Consider the following 18,620-nt stretch of genomic DNA (forward strand, 5'->3'; position numbering starts at 1 on the left):
AGGCGTTGCCCAGAACAGGAGGCGAAGGAGATAGAAGGAGAGGCAGGAGAGATAGGTTAAGCCAGAGACCGGAGAAGAGAGACAGGAGTTCACACTGAAAAGGCATTTGAACTTGACAGTTGGGGCAATAGAGACAGTGACTTCTTGCATGAGAGATGAGATTGGACCTTTGAAAATTGTTCTCTGCCCTCGTCATAAAGGAAAGAAGAGCAGGAAGACCAGTGAGGGTGATGGTGATCTGGACTGAAGTGGCAGCCGCCACAGGGAATATCGGATGAATATGAGAGAATTTTGGAGGTCAAAGCACCAACGTTGGAAACTAACTGGATAAACGGGGAGAGCGGCGCAGGACAGGAGGAATCGCGCATGACTTCTACCATAGAGGTGACTGGGCGGGTAATTCACTGAAATAAGGAAGTTAGGACGAGGAGCAGGTTTGGACATGCTGATCACTAGAGCTGCCACATCCAGGCGGTAACGAACACCTGGATTTGCAGCTCCAGAGAAGGGCCTGGGATACATGTCCCCTAAAGCCTTAGGGTGACGGAAAGGCGAGAGAGGGTGGGTTGAGATTCCAAGTGCAATCCACTACGGCTCCTCGCTCGCCCTCCAGGTGGCACCACAGCCCTGCGCTTCCGAAGCCCGTTTTCTGAGCCAGACACTCCACGCTCTGGGTATCTCGGTTCTCTCTCCCCACGCGCCGACCCTAGGTCACGCACTTCCTGCCTGGCAGAATTTGGCCGAGGATCCAAACCCGGAGCAGCCTCCAGAGAGCGTGTCGTCCACGCGGCCAGCATATGCTCAGAGACCTCAGAGGCTCAGAGACTTTAGGGCTGGTGGTGTGGTCGGTGTGACCATTTGTCCCTCGGACCGGCTCCAGGAACCAACCTGGGGAATGTGTGTAGGGGAAGGACGGGATAGGCAGCGCCCGGAGCAGGGAGGCACTGAAAGACAGGACCAAGCAGCCCGGCCACCAGACCTGCTCTGGGAACGGAATTTTCTGGCCCCCAGGGCCACACTCGCGTGGGAAGCATGTCGCGGACCCTTTAAGACTCCATCTCCCTGTCTCTCCGCCCCCGCCTGGGACAGGCTGGGACGCCCGGGACCTGACATTTGGAGGCTCCCAACGTGGGAGCTAAAAATAGCCGCCCCGGGTTACTTTGGGGCATTGCTCCTCTCTCAACCCGCGAGCCGGCTCGCGAGCCGTCTCAGGCCGCTGGAGTTTCCCCGGGGCAAGTACACCTGGCCTGTCCTCTCCTCTCCGACCTCACAGTCCAGACCCGCAGAGTTTAAGATGCTTCTGCAGCCCGGCATTCTAGCTGGTGGGCGGAGTCCTAACACGTGGGTGGGCGGGGCCTTTTGTTCCGGGGACTCTTCTCAAAACTTCTCAGTCGGATGTTGGCGGGAACCCGAGAGGCGTGACTCTCCAGCCACGCGGAGGGGCGTGGCCTTACTGGACGGCCCCACCAACTCCAGCCAAACTTTAAACCCCAGGCGGAGGGGGCGTGGCCTTCTGGGGTGTGCGGGCTCCTGGCCAATGGGTGCTGTGAAGGGCGTGGCCCGCGGGGGCAGAAGCGAGGTGGAGGGGGCTCCTCGCGTCTTTTCCCCCAGCCCGGCTCTGTCAGATCCGCGGGAGCCCCACTGCTCTCTGACACCTTGGCTTGTGGCTGTGGGTCCCATCGGGCCCGCCCTCGCTCGTCACTCCGGGACCCCCACGGCCCCCGCAGCTTCTGCGCGCCAGGCCGGGGCCAGAGACTCCCGGATCTGTTCTTTCATCTTCGCCGCCCCTACGCGTCCAGCTCTTCTAAGACGTGATGCCGTCGGGCTTCCAACAGATAGGCTCCGAAGTAGGATTCATCATGAGGGGCGGGGCGGGGGGCAGGGGTAGCGCTTTTCTTGGGCTGGGGGTCGCGGTTGGGGTCAGCTGGGGGTGGTTCATGCGCAGGCGCAGGGGGTGAAGGTGGGGGGCTGGCTATTTATACCCGGCCTGGACAACCCGTGACTGTGAGATTCCAATCCTACCAAGAGGCAGAGTGGGTCTGGAGGGCCTTTCGGGGCACAGGCAGCAAGTGGATTCTGCGAGCCAGGGTTCACCCCCTTGCCTAATAGGCGGCGCGGCGCTCCGGAATCGGGGACACTCTGCCCTCGTTCCGACTCGGGAAAGCAGATCCAGGCGGGTCTTGCCCTCCGGGAGCTGTCTGTCCGTCTCCGCTCGCGGGCAGTGTTTCGAGGACTGGAGGCTCTCCGTGGGCCCCCACCCCCACTCCTGGCCGCCCTCCAAGACGCTGAACTTTCCCTTGGCCCCACGGTTGGTGGAGGGGCAGAGGGGACTGTCAGCCCCCCCTCCCCCAGCTCAGGTTTCCGCTTGGAGACAGTCTGTGCCGCCAGCGAGCGGCCACCACTGCCACCGCCCCTCACACCACCTTCCTGCCCTCCTCCCCTGGGCATGGCTCTCCCAGGCAGAACTCCTGGACGGCCCTCCCTGCACGCAGTTTACAGGGGGAGGGCAGGCTGCGACACAGATAGAGAAGGCCATCCCTAGATGACCGGGATGTCCTTTCTGGAGCAGCACTTCTTGGTCCTGTTGGGGTCCTCCTGGAGCTGGCTGACAGAACCCCCAGAGGGGAGGGAAGAGGACAGTGGCTGATGATCATAATGCAAATAATGCACTTGTCAATTTATGAAACCAGCACTGTCAGGGATACTGTTAACATGTGATGTTGATTTTCACAACACTCTCACAGATAGGTAGGCAAGGCAGGAAACATCACCCACATCTCACAGAGGACACTCAGGTTCGGGGCGGGGAAGTGGCTTGGCCAAGGTCACACAAATCTGAGCTCTTAAGGCCAAGCCTGTCCCAAGGTCACAGAAGAATTTTGAGACAAGTTCTCAAACATTTCTCTGCCTTATGGACTCAAACATCCAGTTTCTCCTTTATGCCCAGGTTGAAGTTGAGCTCCTGTTTACATTGAGATCTTTGTGCAGTTCCTAATATGGCCCAGTTTCCCTCACCCAACATGTTGGATGGAGCCCAGTATCTTCAGGCTGGGCCCGGGCCGCTAGCGAAGGAAAAAAAATCATGATTCCATGTGACATGCTGTGTCTTTGTGTCTGCCTGTCCAGGATGGGGAACCCCCTCAGCAGCGAGTGACAGGGACCCTGGTCCTTGCTGTGTTCTCTGCTGTGCTTGGCTCCCTGCAGTTTGGCTACAACATTGGAGTCATCAATGCCCCTCAGAAGGTGAGGGCCTGCAGCTGGCAGGGTGGGGGTACCCAAACGAGAAGGACAGGTGTCTCAGGGGTGGTGGAAAAGTGAGGGTCTGCAGTAAATCTGTCCTCTGCTGTCTCCCAGGTGATTGAACAGAGCTACAATGAGACGTGGCTGGGGAGGCAGGGGCCTGAGGGACCCAGCTCCATCCCGCCAGGCACTCTCACCACCCTTTGGGCCCTCTCTGTGGCCATCTTTTCCGTGGGCGGCATGATTTCCTCCTTCCTCATTGGTATCATCTCTCAGTGGCTTGGAAGGTTCGGAGCTGGAGGGCAGGGGTGGGGGAAACAGGAAGGGAGCCACCACTGGGTGCCCTCACCCTCACAGCCTCACTCTGTCTGCCTGCCAGGAAAAGGGCCATGCTGGTCAACAACGTCCTGGCGGTGCTGGGGGGCAGCCTCATGGGCCTGGCCAACGCTGCTGCCTCCTATGAAATGCTCATCCTTGGACGGTTCCTCATTGGTGCCTACTCAGGTACTCACGGGCACCACAGCCCTGCCTAGCGCCCTGCTGTCTTTCACCACACCTGGGCTTTCAGATGGGAGTGGACACCTGCCCTCAGCCCTCTCTTTTTCCCTCGCCTAGGGCTGACATCAGGGCTGGTGCCCATGTACGTAGGGGAGATTGCTCCCACTCACCTGCGGGGTGCCCTGGGGACGCTCAACCAACTGGCCATCGTCACTGGCATTCTGATCGCCCAGGTAACCGGGACGGGCCTCATGGGTGCCTGGGCAGTGGTTGGGGTGGGGCTGTGGAGAATACGGTGTGCTTCTGAGGTAAGGCGGGAGGGCTGAGTGACCTGCCTTCCTTCCCAACCTTCTCCCACAGGTGCTGGGGTTGGAGTCCCTGCTGGGCACTGCCAGCCTGTGGCCACTGCTCTTGGGCCTCACAGTGCTACCTGCCCTCCTGCAGCTGGTCCTGCTGCCCTTCTGTCCCGAGAGCCCCCGTTACCTCTATATCATCCGGAATCTCGAGGGACCTGCCAGAAAGAGTAAGCTCTCCCACTGCAGCCTGACCCAGGCCCATGCCTCCGCTTTGTCTTGCTAGCACCTGGCTTCCTCTCAGGTCCCTTCAGGCCTGACCCTCCCTCCTCCAGGTCTGAAGCGCCTGACAGGCTGGGCTGATGTTTCTGGAGTGCTGGCTGAGCTGAAGGATGAGAAGCGGAAGCTGGAGCGTGAGCGGCCATTGTCCCTGCTCCAGCTCCTGGGCAGTCATACCCACCGGCAGCCCCTGATCATTGCGGTCGTGCTGCAGCTGAGCCAGCAGCTCTCTGGCATCAATGCTGTATGTGTGGAGCAGCCTCCAGGCAGGGCACAGCCCAGGGAGGGGAGACAGGAGTTGGGAGCAAACCCCCTCCACCAACATTCAGTCTGTTGTGGCTGGAGTAGAGGAAGGGACATCCCTGCCATCACTTCTTCTTCTCCCCCACCTCTAGGTTTTCTATTATTCGACCAGCATCTTCGAGACAGCAGGGGTAGGCCAGCCTGCCTATGCCACTATAGGAGCGGGTGTGGTCAACACAGTCTTCACCTTGGTCTCGGTAACTGCTCACCTCTGGAATGGCCTGAGTCACTGGCTTCACATCCCTGGGTGTCCCGGAGGTCCTGCTCTTGGTTGCCCTCACCCACGCAGCCCCTCCTACGTCCCATGCCTGAAAGGCTCTGGTCAAGCTCTGACTCTCCCCACAGGTGTTGTTGGTGGAGCGGGCAGGGCGCCGGACGCTCCATCTTCTGGGCCTGGCAGGCATGTGTGGCTGTGCCATCCTGATGACTGTGGCTCTGCTCCTGCTGGTAAGGCCTGGAGGCTAGGAGGGGCTAGCAGCCCAGCCCATGGGAATGGTCCTGAGAGTCTCTGTGACCAGCCAGGTCCCCTTCTTAACACACACACTTTCAATCCTGGTGCCAGCTCTGGACCAGGACTGTGGGTGACTGGCTCCAGAATCTGCTGGGACTGTGGTCTGCTCCTGAGGGATTTAGGCTGCACTGGGAGGCAGCTGTGGCACAACTCTGGCAGCCAGGAGGGAGAGCCCCTGTCAAGCCTCAGAAACAATCATTCCTAAAGACCCAGCTTTAGAGCCCGGGGAGAGCTGACAGTCATAAGAACTGAGAGGCCGTAACATTTCCTCTGCCTTGAACACACTTGGGATAGCCAGCAGAACGCCAGTGCTCAGAAAGGCTCAAGGGCCTGCTCTAACCCGGGATGGCAGCCCCCTCAAGCTGCTGGGGAGGGGGATAGATTTCACTTCTCTGGGTTGAGGGCAAGGGAGGATCCAGAAAGGCCTCAACTGGATTCTCCACCCTCCCTCTCTGGCTCCTAGGAGCGAGTTCCAGCCATGAGCTACGTCTCCATTGTGGCCATCTTTGGCTTTGTGGCATTTTTTGAGATTGGTCCTGGCCCTATTCCTTGGTTCATCGTGGCCGAGCTCTTCAGCCAGGGACCCCGCCCGGCAGCCATGGCTGTGGCTAGTTTCTCCAACTGGACGAGCAACTTCATCATTGGCATGGGTTTCCAGTATGTTGCGGTAGGTCCTCCCACCCCAGCCTCCCACACTGTAGGCCAGAGGTGGGCATCACACAGCTAGTCCACCTGCTTCCCAGTCAGGGACTCCTCCAGCCACAGACCATGGGTCTTTGGGTCACTTTGGTGGACCACCTGCTACACAGAATAAAGCAAGGAAGGGAGCTGACCCAGACTGGATAGCAACTGAGATGTCCGAAACGCACCAGTGACATAACTTACCTTAGTCCAAGAATAAAATGATATGCTTTGCATGAATGCTACAAACAGCTGAGACTCTCCTCTGAGTGCAGTAACTGAGGATGGTGAGGGGGGCGAAAACTAAAAGAGTGTTTGGGGTTCAGAGAATCCTCTTTTCCGTGTAAATTCTTATTCCTGATCATTTTCCTTGTCCCTGGAGGAGGCAGCTGCTGTCTGTCGTCTCCCCAGCTCCCTATGAAGGCCTTTAGCTCCTGGTTGCCTGAAACCACCCCTTCCCTCCCCACCTCACTCTGTCAACACCTCTTTCTCCACCTGTCCCAGGAGGCTATGGGGCCCTACGTCTTCCTTCTATTTGCGGTCCTCCTGCTGGGCTTCTTCATCTTCACCTTCTTAAGAGTACCTGAAACTCGAGGCCGGACGTTTGACCAGATCTCAGCTGCCTTCCACCGGACACCCTCTCTTTTAGAGCAGGAGGTGAAACCCAGCACAGAACTTGAGTACTTAGGGCCAGATGAGAACGACTGAGGGGCCAGGCAGGGGTGGGAGACCAGCTCTCTCCACCCACCCCAGAGGCCCCTTCCTTTCCTCTGCAGCACTTCAACCCTCTCTTCCCTATTCCTTCCCGGTGGAAAAGCAGCCCTGCAGCCTGGGAGGATTGGGAAGCTGGGGGAAGGGTGGTCTGAGCACCCCCTCATTCCCCTCGTGTGACTCTTTTGGATTACTTATGTGTTGTGGTTAGGCCGTGGCCATCAGGGTGGGCCACTCTCCCCTCCCTCTTCTTTCCCCCTTCCCCTTTCCTCCCCACCGCCCGCAGGCTCAGCTCCAGAATCCCTTCTTCCCTGCTAGAGAAGGGGGATTGGAGGGAGGACAGGTCTAGACTTTCTCAGTGGGACAAACCAGAGCAGAGAGCAGGACAGGAGACAAGAAATCCAGTTTCCCACCACCTTGGACTCCTCCCATAATGTGGGACTTTCACTGAATTCTTCCCACACAGACTCTGGGCGAAGGGGGTTCTCTCTTGACCCCTCCAGGGAAAAGGACTCACCTCCCTCACTGCAGGCTCAGCCTTCCAGGGCAAGAGGGAACAGGAGAGTATGTGCCCATGTGTGGCAAGACGGAAGGAGAGCAGGCTCCCGCCTCTAGGCTTGGGGCTCTGCCCCGATTGTTCCCCAAGGCTGCCAAGAAGGAGCCCTAGCTAGCTTTCCTCCTCTGCCTTCCTGGAAGGGTGCTGCACCAACAGGCTTTTGACCAACTAAGGCAAAGAGGGGATTTGAAAAGCTGCCTGGAAACACTGGGCTGGGAGGAGCCTTTGGATATTTTTATATACGTTTGAATAGGGGGTTGAGAGAAGAAACCAAAGGTCGGTTGTACTAAATGTATATATATAGATACTTCTATAAAGTGACTGCTGAAGACAAGCATCCTGTCGTGGAGGCACTTGAAGATGGGCTGAGACAGGGACCATAACTCTTCACCCCTCTTCCTCCCTCTGTCCTGCCTCAGCTCAAGGCCTCAGAATCTTCTGGATGCCATTGCTCATGCCCCTACTCACATTTCTACTCATTGCTTTATTAATAGTAAATGCTCAATAAATTGTAGCTGCCAGTGCCGGGCACTGCTCTTAGCATCTGCAGAATACTCACTCTGCGAGGAGGTGTCAGCCCATGTCACAGGGGCAGTGAATCCCCCTGATGAGGGCACTCTTCACTAGGGGCACAGCTGGAGACACGGGAGCAAGGATGCCAGGCCCTGCCCACGGCCCCACATCCCCTCCTCCCCACCTTCAACAGTGAGTTACTAGCGATTCTCCAAAACAGAAGAGACAGAGACCAAGACCACAGGAAAGCCTGTTTTTGTTTTTACTGGAGGCTCAGGTGGCAAATGACAGGTCATAAAATGGCTTCAGAGGTAGGGGGCCGGGGGAAAACAAAAATAAACTTGGGGGGTGAGGCGGGAAGAAAAATAACCAGGAGGCGGTAAGAGCTGGCTGGTCCCTTCTCAGCCTGAGTTACAGGAGGGAGTTGGTGTCTCTGAACAGTAAGGATGGCTCCCTTCCTTCAACCCTTGATAAAGGGAGGGAAGAAAAAAGAAAAAGAAAAAGGCTGGTGCTTTGGCCCTCCTGAGTCTCAAGGAAAAGGTGAAAAGCTGGTGTTTTGATGCCATGAATTATGGGAAAGGGGGAGCAGGGTACTGGGTAGGGTACAGGTCAGTTGGAAAAACTGGCAGATACCTGAGAGAGAAAACGAAATGGACAGATTGTGAACAACAGCGACTTCTTGCCACCCAGTCCTCCGCCTTCCTGGCCACCTGCCCAACTGCACCAGCCACTCACCAGATGGCAGCTCTGGGTATCCTTTGAGTTGGAATCACTCTAGGATGGTGGTGCTGGGGTCCCCACTGTTGACAGGGGCTGAGGTCTAAAGAACAGCGGTGGCCAATTGAGACTTGTTCTTTTTTTTTTTTTTGAGACAGAGTCTCACTCCAGGTTGGATGGAGTGCAGTGCCGCGATCTTGGCTCACTGCAACCTCCCCCTCCCGGTTCAAGCAATTCTCCTGCCTCAGCCTCCCAAGTAGCTGGGATTACAAGCACGCGCTACCATGCCGGGCTAATTTTTGTATCTTTAGTAGAGCTGGGGTTTCTCCAAGTTGGTCAGGCTGGTTTCGAACTTCCGACCTCAAGTGATTGCCTGTCTCTGCCTCCCAAAGTGCTGGGATTACAGGCGTGAGCTATCGCGCCACGCTGAGACTTGTTCTTTAGAGCCCCAAACTTCAACCTTCTTTCACTTTTTCCCTTCCCATTAATACCCTCAATCACACCCCTCAGTACACATCCACAAGCTGGTGCGATGGCTCCAGGAAGCACTGGGGGCGGGTGGAGGGGGTGGGGGCATGACATGGGCTTGATTGCCTCTGCTGGGGCTTCCTGGTGGGAGGGGACACCTGCCAGGGGTGGACCCAGCAGGCTGCATGGAAGAGGGTGGTGGCAGGGCCAGGGCAGGCGAGGGAAGGAACGAAGGGATGGAGTAGGAAAGAAAAAGAAAAAAGGAGGGGGTGGGGTGGAGCTGGTCTCAGCCTTTTCTTTCATCCCACATCTGAAGTCCTCACCTCAGGGGCTGCGGGCTGCCGGGGGCCAGGGGCCTGCTGCCGTCTCCGCTGGAAGTAGGGGCGGTTTCGTGGGCGCTGGGGCTCAGGCCGGGAACCATCAGTGGGACCTTGGCTGGGCTTGGTCTCACCGTCCCCACCTTCTGTGGTAGGCTGCTGGGGTGGCCTGGGGCGGAAAGGCCTAGGGAAAGGAGCAGGGCTCTGAGGGGACCAGGGAACACCCCGGGCAGACCACTGCCTCCCCAGGGCTCATCCAGCTGCCCCACCCCACCTCCAGGAGCCAGGCTTCCAGCCCATGAGCACCGCCTCCCTGCAAGACTCCTCTCACCAGGAGCCCAGGCTCTGCCTAGAGCTTCGCCTTCCATCCTCCTGTCCTTTTCCCCAAGGAGCCAACACTGGAAGGGGAAGACCAAGCCCTAGCAGGGGAGTCTTACCTTCGGTACCTGGGCCGGAATCTGGGCGGGGGGACCCGCTCATCTCCCTGCTGTTGGTGCCCCTCCAATGGGGCCGTCTCTTTGGGTTCTACCCCGTCAGTGCTCTGGGAACATGCAAAGGCCCCGGTGAGCTGTGGGGACAGCAGCTGCTCCGGAGTCAGGTTATCCACAGCTCTGCCCAACCCTCAGTTCCTCCTCCTTTGGGGACCCGTGGTCTCTATCCTAATTCCCACTCTTCTCCTGAACTTGGGGAAGTGGCTCCCATATTCCAGCTTCCCCTCACCTCTATAGGCTGCTGCTGGTTGGGGGGCCGGGGGCCTCGCACAAACCGCCGTCGGTAGAAGAAGGGTGGGGGGCGCCGTCGTCTGGGCCGCTGCCCAGAGTCTTCAGCCCGCTCCCCTTCGCTGCCAGGTCCTGTCCCCCCGGAGGGGATCTCTGCCACCATGGGTGGTGGGACAACTGAGGGAGGCCGGGGGATGAATCGGCGGAACCTACGTCGGTTGGGGGCATAACGGCTGCCCTTCACGGGCACCCCCCCGGGCCCAGTTACATTAGCAGCTTCTGCGCCCTGGGAAGGTGGTGAGGGAATAGTCAGAATCTGCTCCAACAGCCAACGTGCATTTCCCAACTTGCTTCCCCTTCTTCCAGGGGAAGACCCCTCTCCAGCTTTCCTTTAGCTCCTCTAACTTCTTTCTACCCTCCCTGGAGTGGCAGTGGAGTGCATCTGCACCTGTCTGGGAAGGAGCAACGTGTCCTTTTGAAATAATTGCTACTGCACCCTCCTGAGTATACGACTGGGTGGAGAAAGGCCTGGCAGCCAGCATCCACCTTTTTGCTACAGAGGCAGACTTGGAAAGTCTAGAACAGGGCCCTACGTGGAGAACGGACGTCGAAGTGCTTGGTGAACTACAGAGAAGAAACCCAGACACTGCCAACCGGTAACAGGGACATATTTAGGACATCCCTTAGCCTGAGCGTTAAGGAAGAGGACATCAGGGTGAGAGAACACAGTCCCATTCCTGCAGAACGGGTCAGAGCTGGCCCCAGGAGAGTCTTAGCCTGCGATGACCTCCAGGCCACCCTCCCATACGCCTAGTCAACTCTATACCCCATAGCAGTCCCCAAACCTTCTCTCCTTCCACGACATCAAATTCCACAGTCTCCCCATCTCCAACGCTGCGCAGAAACTTCCTGGGGTTGTTTCTTTTAATAGCTGTCTGATTGGGGAAAAGGCCATGTGAAAAGTGAGACAGCAAGATAGGAGTCTCTGCCACCCCTGCTGGGGCCACCACCCAATTTCATTCAACATTTGACTTGGGGTCTAGAGCTGGAGGGTGGAGCAAGGAGGTGGTCAAAGTTTAGCAGGGGAAAAGTCCTGAACTCAGGGCCTCAGCAATGACTGTGCAGTTACCACCATCCCCGGGACACACTCTTCCCCCTCCCCCCGCCCCCGCTTTACCCCTCGGGATTTCAAAAAGGGAGGCAAGAAATATGAACTCCAAAGCAAAAGGCAGGGACAGTCTTCAGTTGCAAAGTGGGTAAAATGCACTGTGCTTCTTACCTCAGTCCCAATGAGAGCTCTTTCCACCAAGCAGTGGTTCTCAAGCTGTAGCGTGCATCAGAATCACCTGGAGAGCTCGTTAAACCGATTGCGGAGCCCCAGCCCCAGCTCTGATTCACCAGGTCTGGGCTGGGGCCTGAGAATTTGGATGTCAGGTGATGCTGCTGCCGCTGGTGCAGAGGCCACGCTTTGAGAACCACTGCACCCAAGTACCTTCTCCCTCTGAAAATTGCCTCAGTGCTTCCTGGAGTGTTAACAGGTCCCAGGAGGTAGTAAGCGTGCCATGCCCAGGGGCGACATGCTCAATTCTGCCAGGCGTTTAGTAACCCAACACAAGTGCGGCTAATGGTGGTTGACACAGGCACCCGAGGCAGATGGGGGGGAGCTATTCCCTGGCAGACGGGCCGTTGTGAAGAAGAGCCGGAGAAACATGGTGGAGTGCACTGCTAAGGATTACGGCAAAGGCCTTCAAAGAGGGCCGGTTCTTCCCCTCAGAAAGCCAACCTAGCTCTTACCTGGTGAACAAAGACATCTTCCTTGGTGTCATTCCTGCAGAACAGGATGGGTCGTTAAGGAGGGGACTTTAACAAAGCCCTCAGCTCCTCACTGAGGCCCCCCTAGCTGCCCAGTCTAAGCTCAGTAGGCCCATCCTCTCCAGCATTCCACAGTTAGGAATAGACAGGGCCCGGGGAGTGGCAGGGAGAGCCAGCAGGATCCCCAGAAGCTGGTGTAAAGAGAGGTATACTTAACACCTCAGTGCCAAACCTGGACTTCACGAGGAAAGGGCAGGCTGGGGAGGCAAAGGCACCTTGAGGGACCTGAGACAGCTCTGCCACTGCCTGGGCTCCACCTTCCACCCCAGGCTAGCCTTACAACCTGCCAGCGCTGGGTGCAACTGTCCCTGGCCAACACCCCTCCCCCAACCCCCATCAGGCTTGGAAAATTCCAGTCTTCTTCCTTCTATAGTCAAGGAGGCAGAAAGTGCAGAGGGGGCCAGAGGTGCAGAACAAGTTTGAGAAGGGAACCGTGTCAGGAACTTGCTCCAAACAGCCACCAAACTTTATTCTCATCCTCAGCCTGGACGTGAATCCCAGGGTCAGGCCCACTCTCAACACGCGTGGGTCCAAGGGTGAGAGACAAGAAAACATTCACCCATTCTCTATCACAAGAACCCCAGAGGGTGGGGGGAGCCGAGAAAGGAAAAGTTTTCCTGGAGGCGCTCCGCCCCCCACCCAGTGTGCCATTTCCAGAATCAGACAGAGACCCTTCCCCAGAACCAACGTTTTAGCTTTAAAGCACATGGATCTGCACAAAGGTCAGCGTGCTAAGAGTGAACTAGGGCCTCCCAGGAGGGCCAGGCCGGGCAGGATGCCTGGGCTGAGGAAGGGCCCACTGGGGGAGACCCGGCTCTGCTCAGAATCCACCGCCACAGCCTCTCCCAGTGCTGAGGGGTGGGGCTGCCTACTGAAGGAAAGCAGCAGCCTCTGGCTCCTTCCTCCTGCCCCCCACTGTCAGCCTCAGTCCCAACAGGTGGGGGGCTCGAATGAGCCAGAGCTCTTTAAGGGAGTTGAGTTGTGAGTGCTGCCATAACAGGTAATCAGTGAGGATTCCAGCCGGGGGCCCTGAAGCACAGAGAACCCTATAATACATTCTGCCCCAAAGGCATGTCAGAGTAAAAGTAATGAAGCAATTCCAGAAGGTGAGATGAGAAGCTGGCAGGGTCAGAGCCAGGTTTGCCAAGTTCCTGAATCATTAATCCTCCGCTGCCCTTGAAGATGTGGAGGAGCCTTCCTCTTGTCACTAAGCACACATTTGTGCTACGGTTAAAGGCTTTCAACCAGCATCAGCTGGACATTGCAACCACGTGCCTCCGCAGGGGTCGAGATGAGGTTGGGCGGGTGTCCAGTCCCACAGGCCAGTTCGGAAGACACCCATTCCACCCCCGCCCTGGGTTCCTTGGATACCTGTTGATGAATCCGTAACCATTCCGGACGTTGAACCATTTGACAGTGCCCAGGACTCGGATTGCTGCCAGGCAGAGATGCAGTGGGGACAGTGAGACGGGGGGAAGAGATGGAGTTGAACTCAGTTTTGAGACACTCCAAAAAAAAAAAAAAAAAAAAAAAATCTAGCCTACTGCCTTATAACCTATTACGCTTGCCTTCAAGCCAATCAGGTTTCGCTAGTAGCTTCAAGGTATTCTTACCCTATTCCATCAAATGAAATCACCCACACAGGGGATTCAGGCTTTCAAAAAGCCTTCCAACTCTAAGGCATGTTCCCCACATCCTACAAATCCAGACCCTTCACCTAGAACTGGGTACTCACCTGGTCTGCAAAGTGCCGCCCCCAGGTCATAACTGAGGGTTTTCCTAGCCCTCCCAATGCAAGGGTCCCCAGTGCACCTGCTTGCCGGGCTCAGAGGTTTGCCTAGTTCTAACCCAGTCAACTAGGCACTGTGTCCCGCCCGGGGGCGTGGCCGGACCCTGGGGCTTTATTCTCCACCCCAAGACCTTAGCTGAACCTGCCGGCCCCGCCCTCCCGCCCAGGAAGGCACGGCAGGATTTCCCACCAGGGGAATCCACTTTGTGTGGTGCACAGCTCCCAGCCCAGTTAGCGCTCTGGGCCTCCGGGCCAGGCCGCCTTTGGTTTTCCGGATCCTGCCGGGCTCCACACTGCCCCTCCCCCAGCCCGCCGACCCCTCAGAGCCTCCCTGTGCGCGCCCCCCCCTCACCCAGCACCGGCTTGTCCGCCTGACTCCGGGCCGGGGGGGCGGGGGTTCCCGAGGCCGCCGTCGCCGGGTTGCCAGGGGTGCGGGGGCCCGGCGCCAAGGGGGTCCCAGCAGCGGGGCCCGAGGCGGCTCCGCCCCCGCCGCCCGCCCCGCCGCCTGCTTTCTGCGGCTCCCCTGCGGGCACCGGTACCACCACCGCTACCACCCCTGCCGCCGTCGCGGGCACCGTCGCCGCGGGGGCCGCTGCAGCCACCGCTGCCGCCTCCACCTCGCTCATCCCGCCGGGTCCAGTACCGGCCCCTGCCGCCACCGCCGCCTCCGCCGCCACCGCCACCGCCCCGGCCCCTCCCCCCGGCTCGCGAACCGGCCGCCCTGCTCGGTCCTCGCGCCCTGAGCCTCGCCCGCACGCCGGCAGCGGGCCCAGAGCCGAGGCCAATCGCAGCCCGCTGCCGCCGCTCGCGCAGACCCCGCCTCCCGACCACGGGCCAATCCCAGCCCAGCAGCCCCCAGCCCGCACGCCGACCCCGCCTCCCGGACTTCGCACCGCGGCCCCGGCCCCCGCCGGCTGCCCGGTAAGTACACCTGGGCCACGCCCTCTGGCCGCCACGTGACCACCCCCGGCCCGACCCATTGGCTGGCGGCCCCTTTCCCCTCCCCCCCCGCCCCTTTCCACCGGCCGCGGGAAATCAAACGGGCCGGTCGCGCCCCAACTGCCACCTGGCCTCTGCGCGAAGGGCGGGGCCGTGGCCGCGGCGCCAAGGTTGCCCGTGACGACCTGAGCGAGGGGCGGGAGTCTGCAGCCTCGGTTCTGGCAGTGAGTAGCACTGCTCGCCTCCACCCTCGAGACCGACCTTGCCCGTATGCTGCCAGGTGCAGACGCCTTCCGGCCACCGCTGCCCTTGGCACCCTCTCCCCACAGGACGGCCCTGCACACCCTGGGGCTGCGGGGTCCGCCGCGGGATAGGCTGGAAAGCGCAGCAGAATGGATTTCCAGGCTCACACTTGCTCCCATAAGCCAGGACCCCCCACTCTTTTCTTTTCTTTTTTTTGGGGGTGGGAGACAGGGTCTCGCTCTGTCGCGCAGACTAGAGTGCAGTGGCGCGATCTCGGCTCTCTACAACCTCCGTCTCCCGGATTCAAGCGATTCTCCTGCCTTGAGCCACCTCAAGGTGGCTCCTGGCCTGTCTCTACCTATGTTTGTATTGGAAACAAAGTTTACAAGTAGTACAATGTGCAACTCTTCGCTGAGTTCGGTGTGTGTGTGTGTTTGTTTGTTTGTTTGTTTTGACACAAAGTCTCCCTCTGTCGCCCAGGCTGGAGCGCAGTGCGTGATCTGGGCTCACTGCAGCCTCTGCCTCCCGGATTCAAGCGATTCTCCCTCCTCAGCCTCCTGAGTAGCTGGAATGACAGGCGTGCGCCACCACAGCCCGGCTAATTTTTGTATTTTTAGTAGAGATGGGATTTCACCATATTGGTCAAGCTGGTCTCGAACTCCTGACCGGTGACCCACCCGCCTCAGCCTCCCAAAGTGTTGGGATGACTGGCGTGAGTCACTGTGCCCAGACTTCCTGAGTTTTGATCAATGTGTCCACCTATGTGGCCCACGCCGACTGCTGCAGCTCTGATGTCTACCGCCCTAGACTGGCTTTGGGGTCTCTCACATCTGCCTGCCAGGGGCTGTGGTCTCTGGTCAGGCGTCAAGCTCCAGCGGACTCGAGGCCTTTTGCACATGCAGTTTCCTGTGCCTAGAACACGCCTTCGTGTCCCAGGGTGGCTCTTTTCAAGTAGCAGCTTACATACGACTCTTCGCGATCGCACCATTCCTTCTTTTTCTGATGGCATTTTTGAAAATATAACACGATCCTCACCATTTGCTTATTTTATTTCCCTGCACACGGTGGGCTGTAAACTCCACAGCAGTAAGAGCCTTGTAGTTAAGCCGGACGCCTGCAGCAGTGCCTGGTAAAACGTACACGTTCAATATTTATTTATCGAATGCATGAACGGCCCCCATTCCACAGATGAGAGGACTGAGGGGCAGTGAGAGGCTTGTACCAGGTTTCTCGGGAGCCTGGGAAGATTAAGAAAATGGGCCGGGAGCGGTGGCTCACGCCTGTAATCCCAGAAAAACGAGGCTCCAGCAGTATCTCCTCCCTAGGGCCGCCTCCCCCACCAGGGAGGACGCGGATGCGCGTTGTATTTTTAGCCAGGGCAGCGCGCCCCGGGGCAGCACACGTGCCCCCAGGCGCTGCTGGGCCAGCCCCAAGTGCGCTTCCCAAGGGCTGGCGTCCTCCGCGTCCCCTTCGCAGCCAGCGGCCCGCAGCAGCTGCAGTCGCCTCTCCCGGTCCCGGCGCGCCCTCTGCCGGCCGCTCCCGGAGGCCGCCGGATTCCGCTTCCTCGCTGACCCTCCGCTTGCTATGTCGCCTGCTGCACCCCTCCCGCCCTTTCAGTGTTGAAGATTCTGATTTCCGCGGCATCGGGCTCAGTGGACAGAAAAAGAGAAGAGACGAGAAAACAATTAAGTCGCAAGATGAGGCCGTGAAGCATACAAGAATGACCACTGGCCTTAGACTGTTAAGGACCGACTTACCCGTGCCTAGCTCTGAGCTCAAGGAATTGGAGAAGCCTAGGACCAAGGCTGGGGAAGGCAAGCAAGAAACCTCAGTAGTGACCGCTGCAGCAAAAGAATCACATGGAAGGCACAGATGGAGCTCAGGAGCCGGCCAGTTAGCTATAGGCTGGAGGGTGAGAAGAGAGGACATAGGAAGGGAAGCTGAACTCTTCTTGGAGTAAGATTAAGAAAATGGACAGGGCGCGGTGGTTCACGCCTGTAATCCCAGCACTCTGGAATGAGGAGGCTGGTGTGTCACCTGTGGTCAGGACTTCGAAACAGGCCTGGCCAACATGGTGAAATCCCCATCTCTACTAAAAAAACAAAAACTGGCTAGGCGTGGTGGCTCACGCCTGTAATGCCAGCACTTTGGGAGGCTGAAGCGAGTGGATCACAAGGTCAGGAGTTCGAGACCAGTCTGGCCAATATGGTGAAACCCCATCTCTACTGAAAAATACAAAAAATTGGCCAGGTGCGGTGGCTCACGCCTGTAATCCCAGCACTTTGGGAGGCCGAGACGGGCGGATCACGAGGTCAGGAGATCGAGACCGACCTGACTAACATGGTGAAACCCTGTCTCTACTAAAAACAAACAAACAAACAAAAAAACCCCAAAAAATTAGCTTGGTGTTGTGGCGGGTGACTGTAGTCCCAGCTACTTGGGAGGCTGAGGCGGGAGAATGGCGTGAACCTGGGAGGTGGAGCTTGCAGTGAGCCGAGATCGCGCCACTGCACTCCAGCCTGGGCGACAGAGGGAGACTGTGTCAAAAACAACAACAACAACAACAACAACAAAAACCAGCATGGTGGTGTGTGCCTGTAATCCCAGCTACTCGGGAGGCTGAGGCAGGAGAATCGCTTGAGCCCAGGAGGCGAAGGTTGCAGTGATTTCAGTGATCTGAGATCACGCCACTGCACTCCAGGCTGGGCGACAGAGTGAGACTCTGTCAAAAAAAAAAAAAAAAAAAAAAGTGGCCGGGCGCGGTGGCTCACGCCTGTAATCCCAGCACTTTCAGAGGCCGAGGTGCGTGACTCACGAGGTCAGGAGGTCGAGACCATCCTGGCTAACATGGTGAATCCCCGTGTCTACTAAAAATACAAAAAATTAGCCAGGCTTAGTGGCAGGGCCTGGAGTCCCAGCTACTCGGGAGGCTGAAGCAGGAGAATGGCGTGAACCCGGGAGGCGGAGCTTGCAGTGAGCGGAGATCACACCACTGCACTCCAGCCTGGGCGACAAGGTGAGACTCTGTCTGAAAAAAAAAAGAAAGAAAGAAAAAGAAAAGAAAAGAAAATGTGAGGATGTGAGGAGACCAGAGGTGGGAGCGTTGCAGGGAAATGTACTCCTGGCTGTAACAACAGCTACACTGGCAACAGCTCAACAGCTATGTGCTCTCCATCCCCATGAAGGAGAATTCGCAGATACCACGGAGAGATGCAGCTCATTGTCCTCTTCAGTTGAAGGATTTGTGCACGTAATTTTCTTTTTCTTTTCTTTTTTTTTTTTTCTTTTTTTTTTTTTTTTTTGAGATGGCGTCTCCCCCTGTTGCCCAGGCTGGAATGCAATGGCACGATCTCATCTCACTGCAAGCTCCGACTCCCGAGTTCACGCCATTCTCCTGCCTCAACCTCCCGAGTAGCTGGGACTACAGGCGCCCACTGCCACCACGCCTGGCTAATTTTTGGTATTTTTAGTAGAGACAGGGTTTCACCGTGCTAGACAGGACGGTCGTGATCTCCTGACGTTATGATCCGCCTGCCTCAGCCTCCCAAAGTGCTGGGATTACAGGCGTGAGCCACCGCACCTGGCCTTTTTCTTTTTTGTGACAGGGTCTCACTCTGTCACCCAGGCTGGAGTGCAGTGGCACCATCTCAGTTCATTACAGCCTCCACCTTGAAGGCTCAAGTAATCCTCCCATCTGAACCTCCCCCCTATAGTTAACTAGCCCACTCCTGAGCTGGAACTACAGGCATGTGCCACCACGCCCAGATAATTTTTTTTGGACTTTTTATAGAGAGGGGGTTTCACCCTGGGTGAACTCCTGGGCTCAAGCCATTGTCCACCTTGGCCTTCCAAAGTGCTGGGATTACAGGTGAGAGCCACCAAGCCTGGCCACAATTTTCTGGTTATTTAAATATTTTTAAGTACTATAGATAACAAGGACTCCAGGCATTCTAGTGAAAAGGCTTCCTTCT

At 57.6% G+C, this 18,620-nt stretch overlaps 2 protein-coding genes across 3 annotated transcripts; one reads left to right on the forward strand and one right to left on the reverse strand.

Moving 5' to 3' along the window:
* The first annotated feature begins 1,544 nt into the window (after positions 1–1,544).
* On the forward strand, positions 1,545–7,613 carry SLC2A4 (solute carrier family 2 member 4). Its single transcript, XM_008010109.3, has 11 exons — positions 1,545–1,847; positions 3,127–3,243; positions 3,355–3,527; positions 3,620–3,744; positions 3,856–3,971; positions 4,099–4,261; positions 4,367–4,554; positions 4,706–4,810; positions 4,959–5,060; positions 5,588–5,791; positions 6,310–7,613. The coding sequence occupies exons 1-11, from the start codon at positions 1,815–1,817 to the stop codon at positions 6,511–6,513; spliced, it is 1,530 nt and encodes a 509-aa protein (XP_008008300.1). The 5' UTR covers positions 1,545–1,814; the 3' UTR covers positions 6,514–7,613.
* A 220-nt stretch (positions 7,614–7,833) lies between these two features.
* On the reverse strand, positions 7,834–14,397 carry YBX2 (Y-box binding protein 2). Of its 2 annotated transcripts, none has more exons than XM_008010108.3 (9): positions 13,820–14,397; positions 13,050–13,113; positions 11,601–11,634; positions 10,652–10,741; positions 9,808–10,092; positions 9,525–9,628; positions 9,094–9,271; positions 8,321–8,405; positions 7,834–8,218 (listed from the first exon to the last, which is right to left on the reverse strand). In XM_008010108.3, exons 1-8 carry the CDS (start codon positions 14,091–14,093, stop codon positions 8,355–8,357), a joined length of 1,080 nt encoding a protein of 359 aa, XP_008008299.3. In that variant the 5' UTR covers positions 14,094–14,397; the 3' UTR covers positions 7,834–8,218; positions 8,321–8,354. The 2 variants fall into 2 exon arrangements, with proteins under 2 accessions (XP_008008299.3, XP_037843293.2); XM_037987365.2 differs by having other exon boundaries at positions 7,834–8,051; positions 13,820–14,107.
* Between the last annotated feature and the right edge of the window lie 4,223 nt (positions 14,398–18,620).

The sequence above is a fragment of the Chlorocebus sabaeus genome, chromosome 16 (genome assembly GCF_047675955.1).
Source record: "Chlorocebus sabaeus isolate Y175 chromosome 16, mChlSab1.0.hap1, whole genome shotgun sequence".
NCBI lineage: Eukaryota > Metazoa > Chordata > Mammalia > Primates > Cercopithecidae > Chlorocebus > Chlorocebus sabaeus.

Coding starts and splice junctions, on each gene's coding strand:
- YBX2 (XM_008010108.3), bottom strand. CDS start 14,093: ATGAGCGAGGTGGAGGCGGCAGCGGTGGCTGCAGCGGCCCCCGCGGCG. Junction 11,635..13,049: donor GGTTACGGATTCATCAACAG/GTATCCAAGGAA, acceptor CCTGTTCTGCAG/GAATGACACCAAGGAAGATG. Junction 10,742..11,600: donor AAGATGTCTTTGTTCACCAG/GTAAGAGCTAGG, acceptor TTCCCCAATCAG/ACAGCTATTAAAAGAAACAA.
- SLC2A4 (XM_008010109.3), top strand. CDS start 1,815: ATGCCGTCGGGCTTCCAACAGATAGGCTCCGAA. Junction 4,555..4,705: donor AGCTCTCTGGCATCAATGCT/GTATGTGTGGAG, acceptor CCCCACCTCTAG/GTTTTCTATTATTCGACCAG. Junction 5,792..6,309: donor TGGGTTTCCAGTATGTTGCG/GTAGGTCCTCCC, acceptor CACCTGTCCCAG/GAGGCTATGGGGCCCTACGT.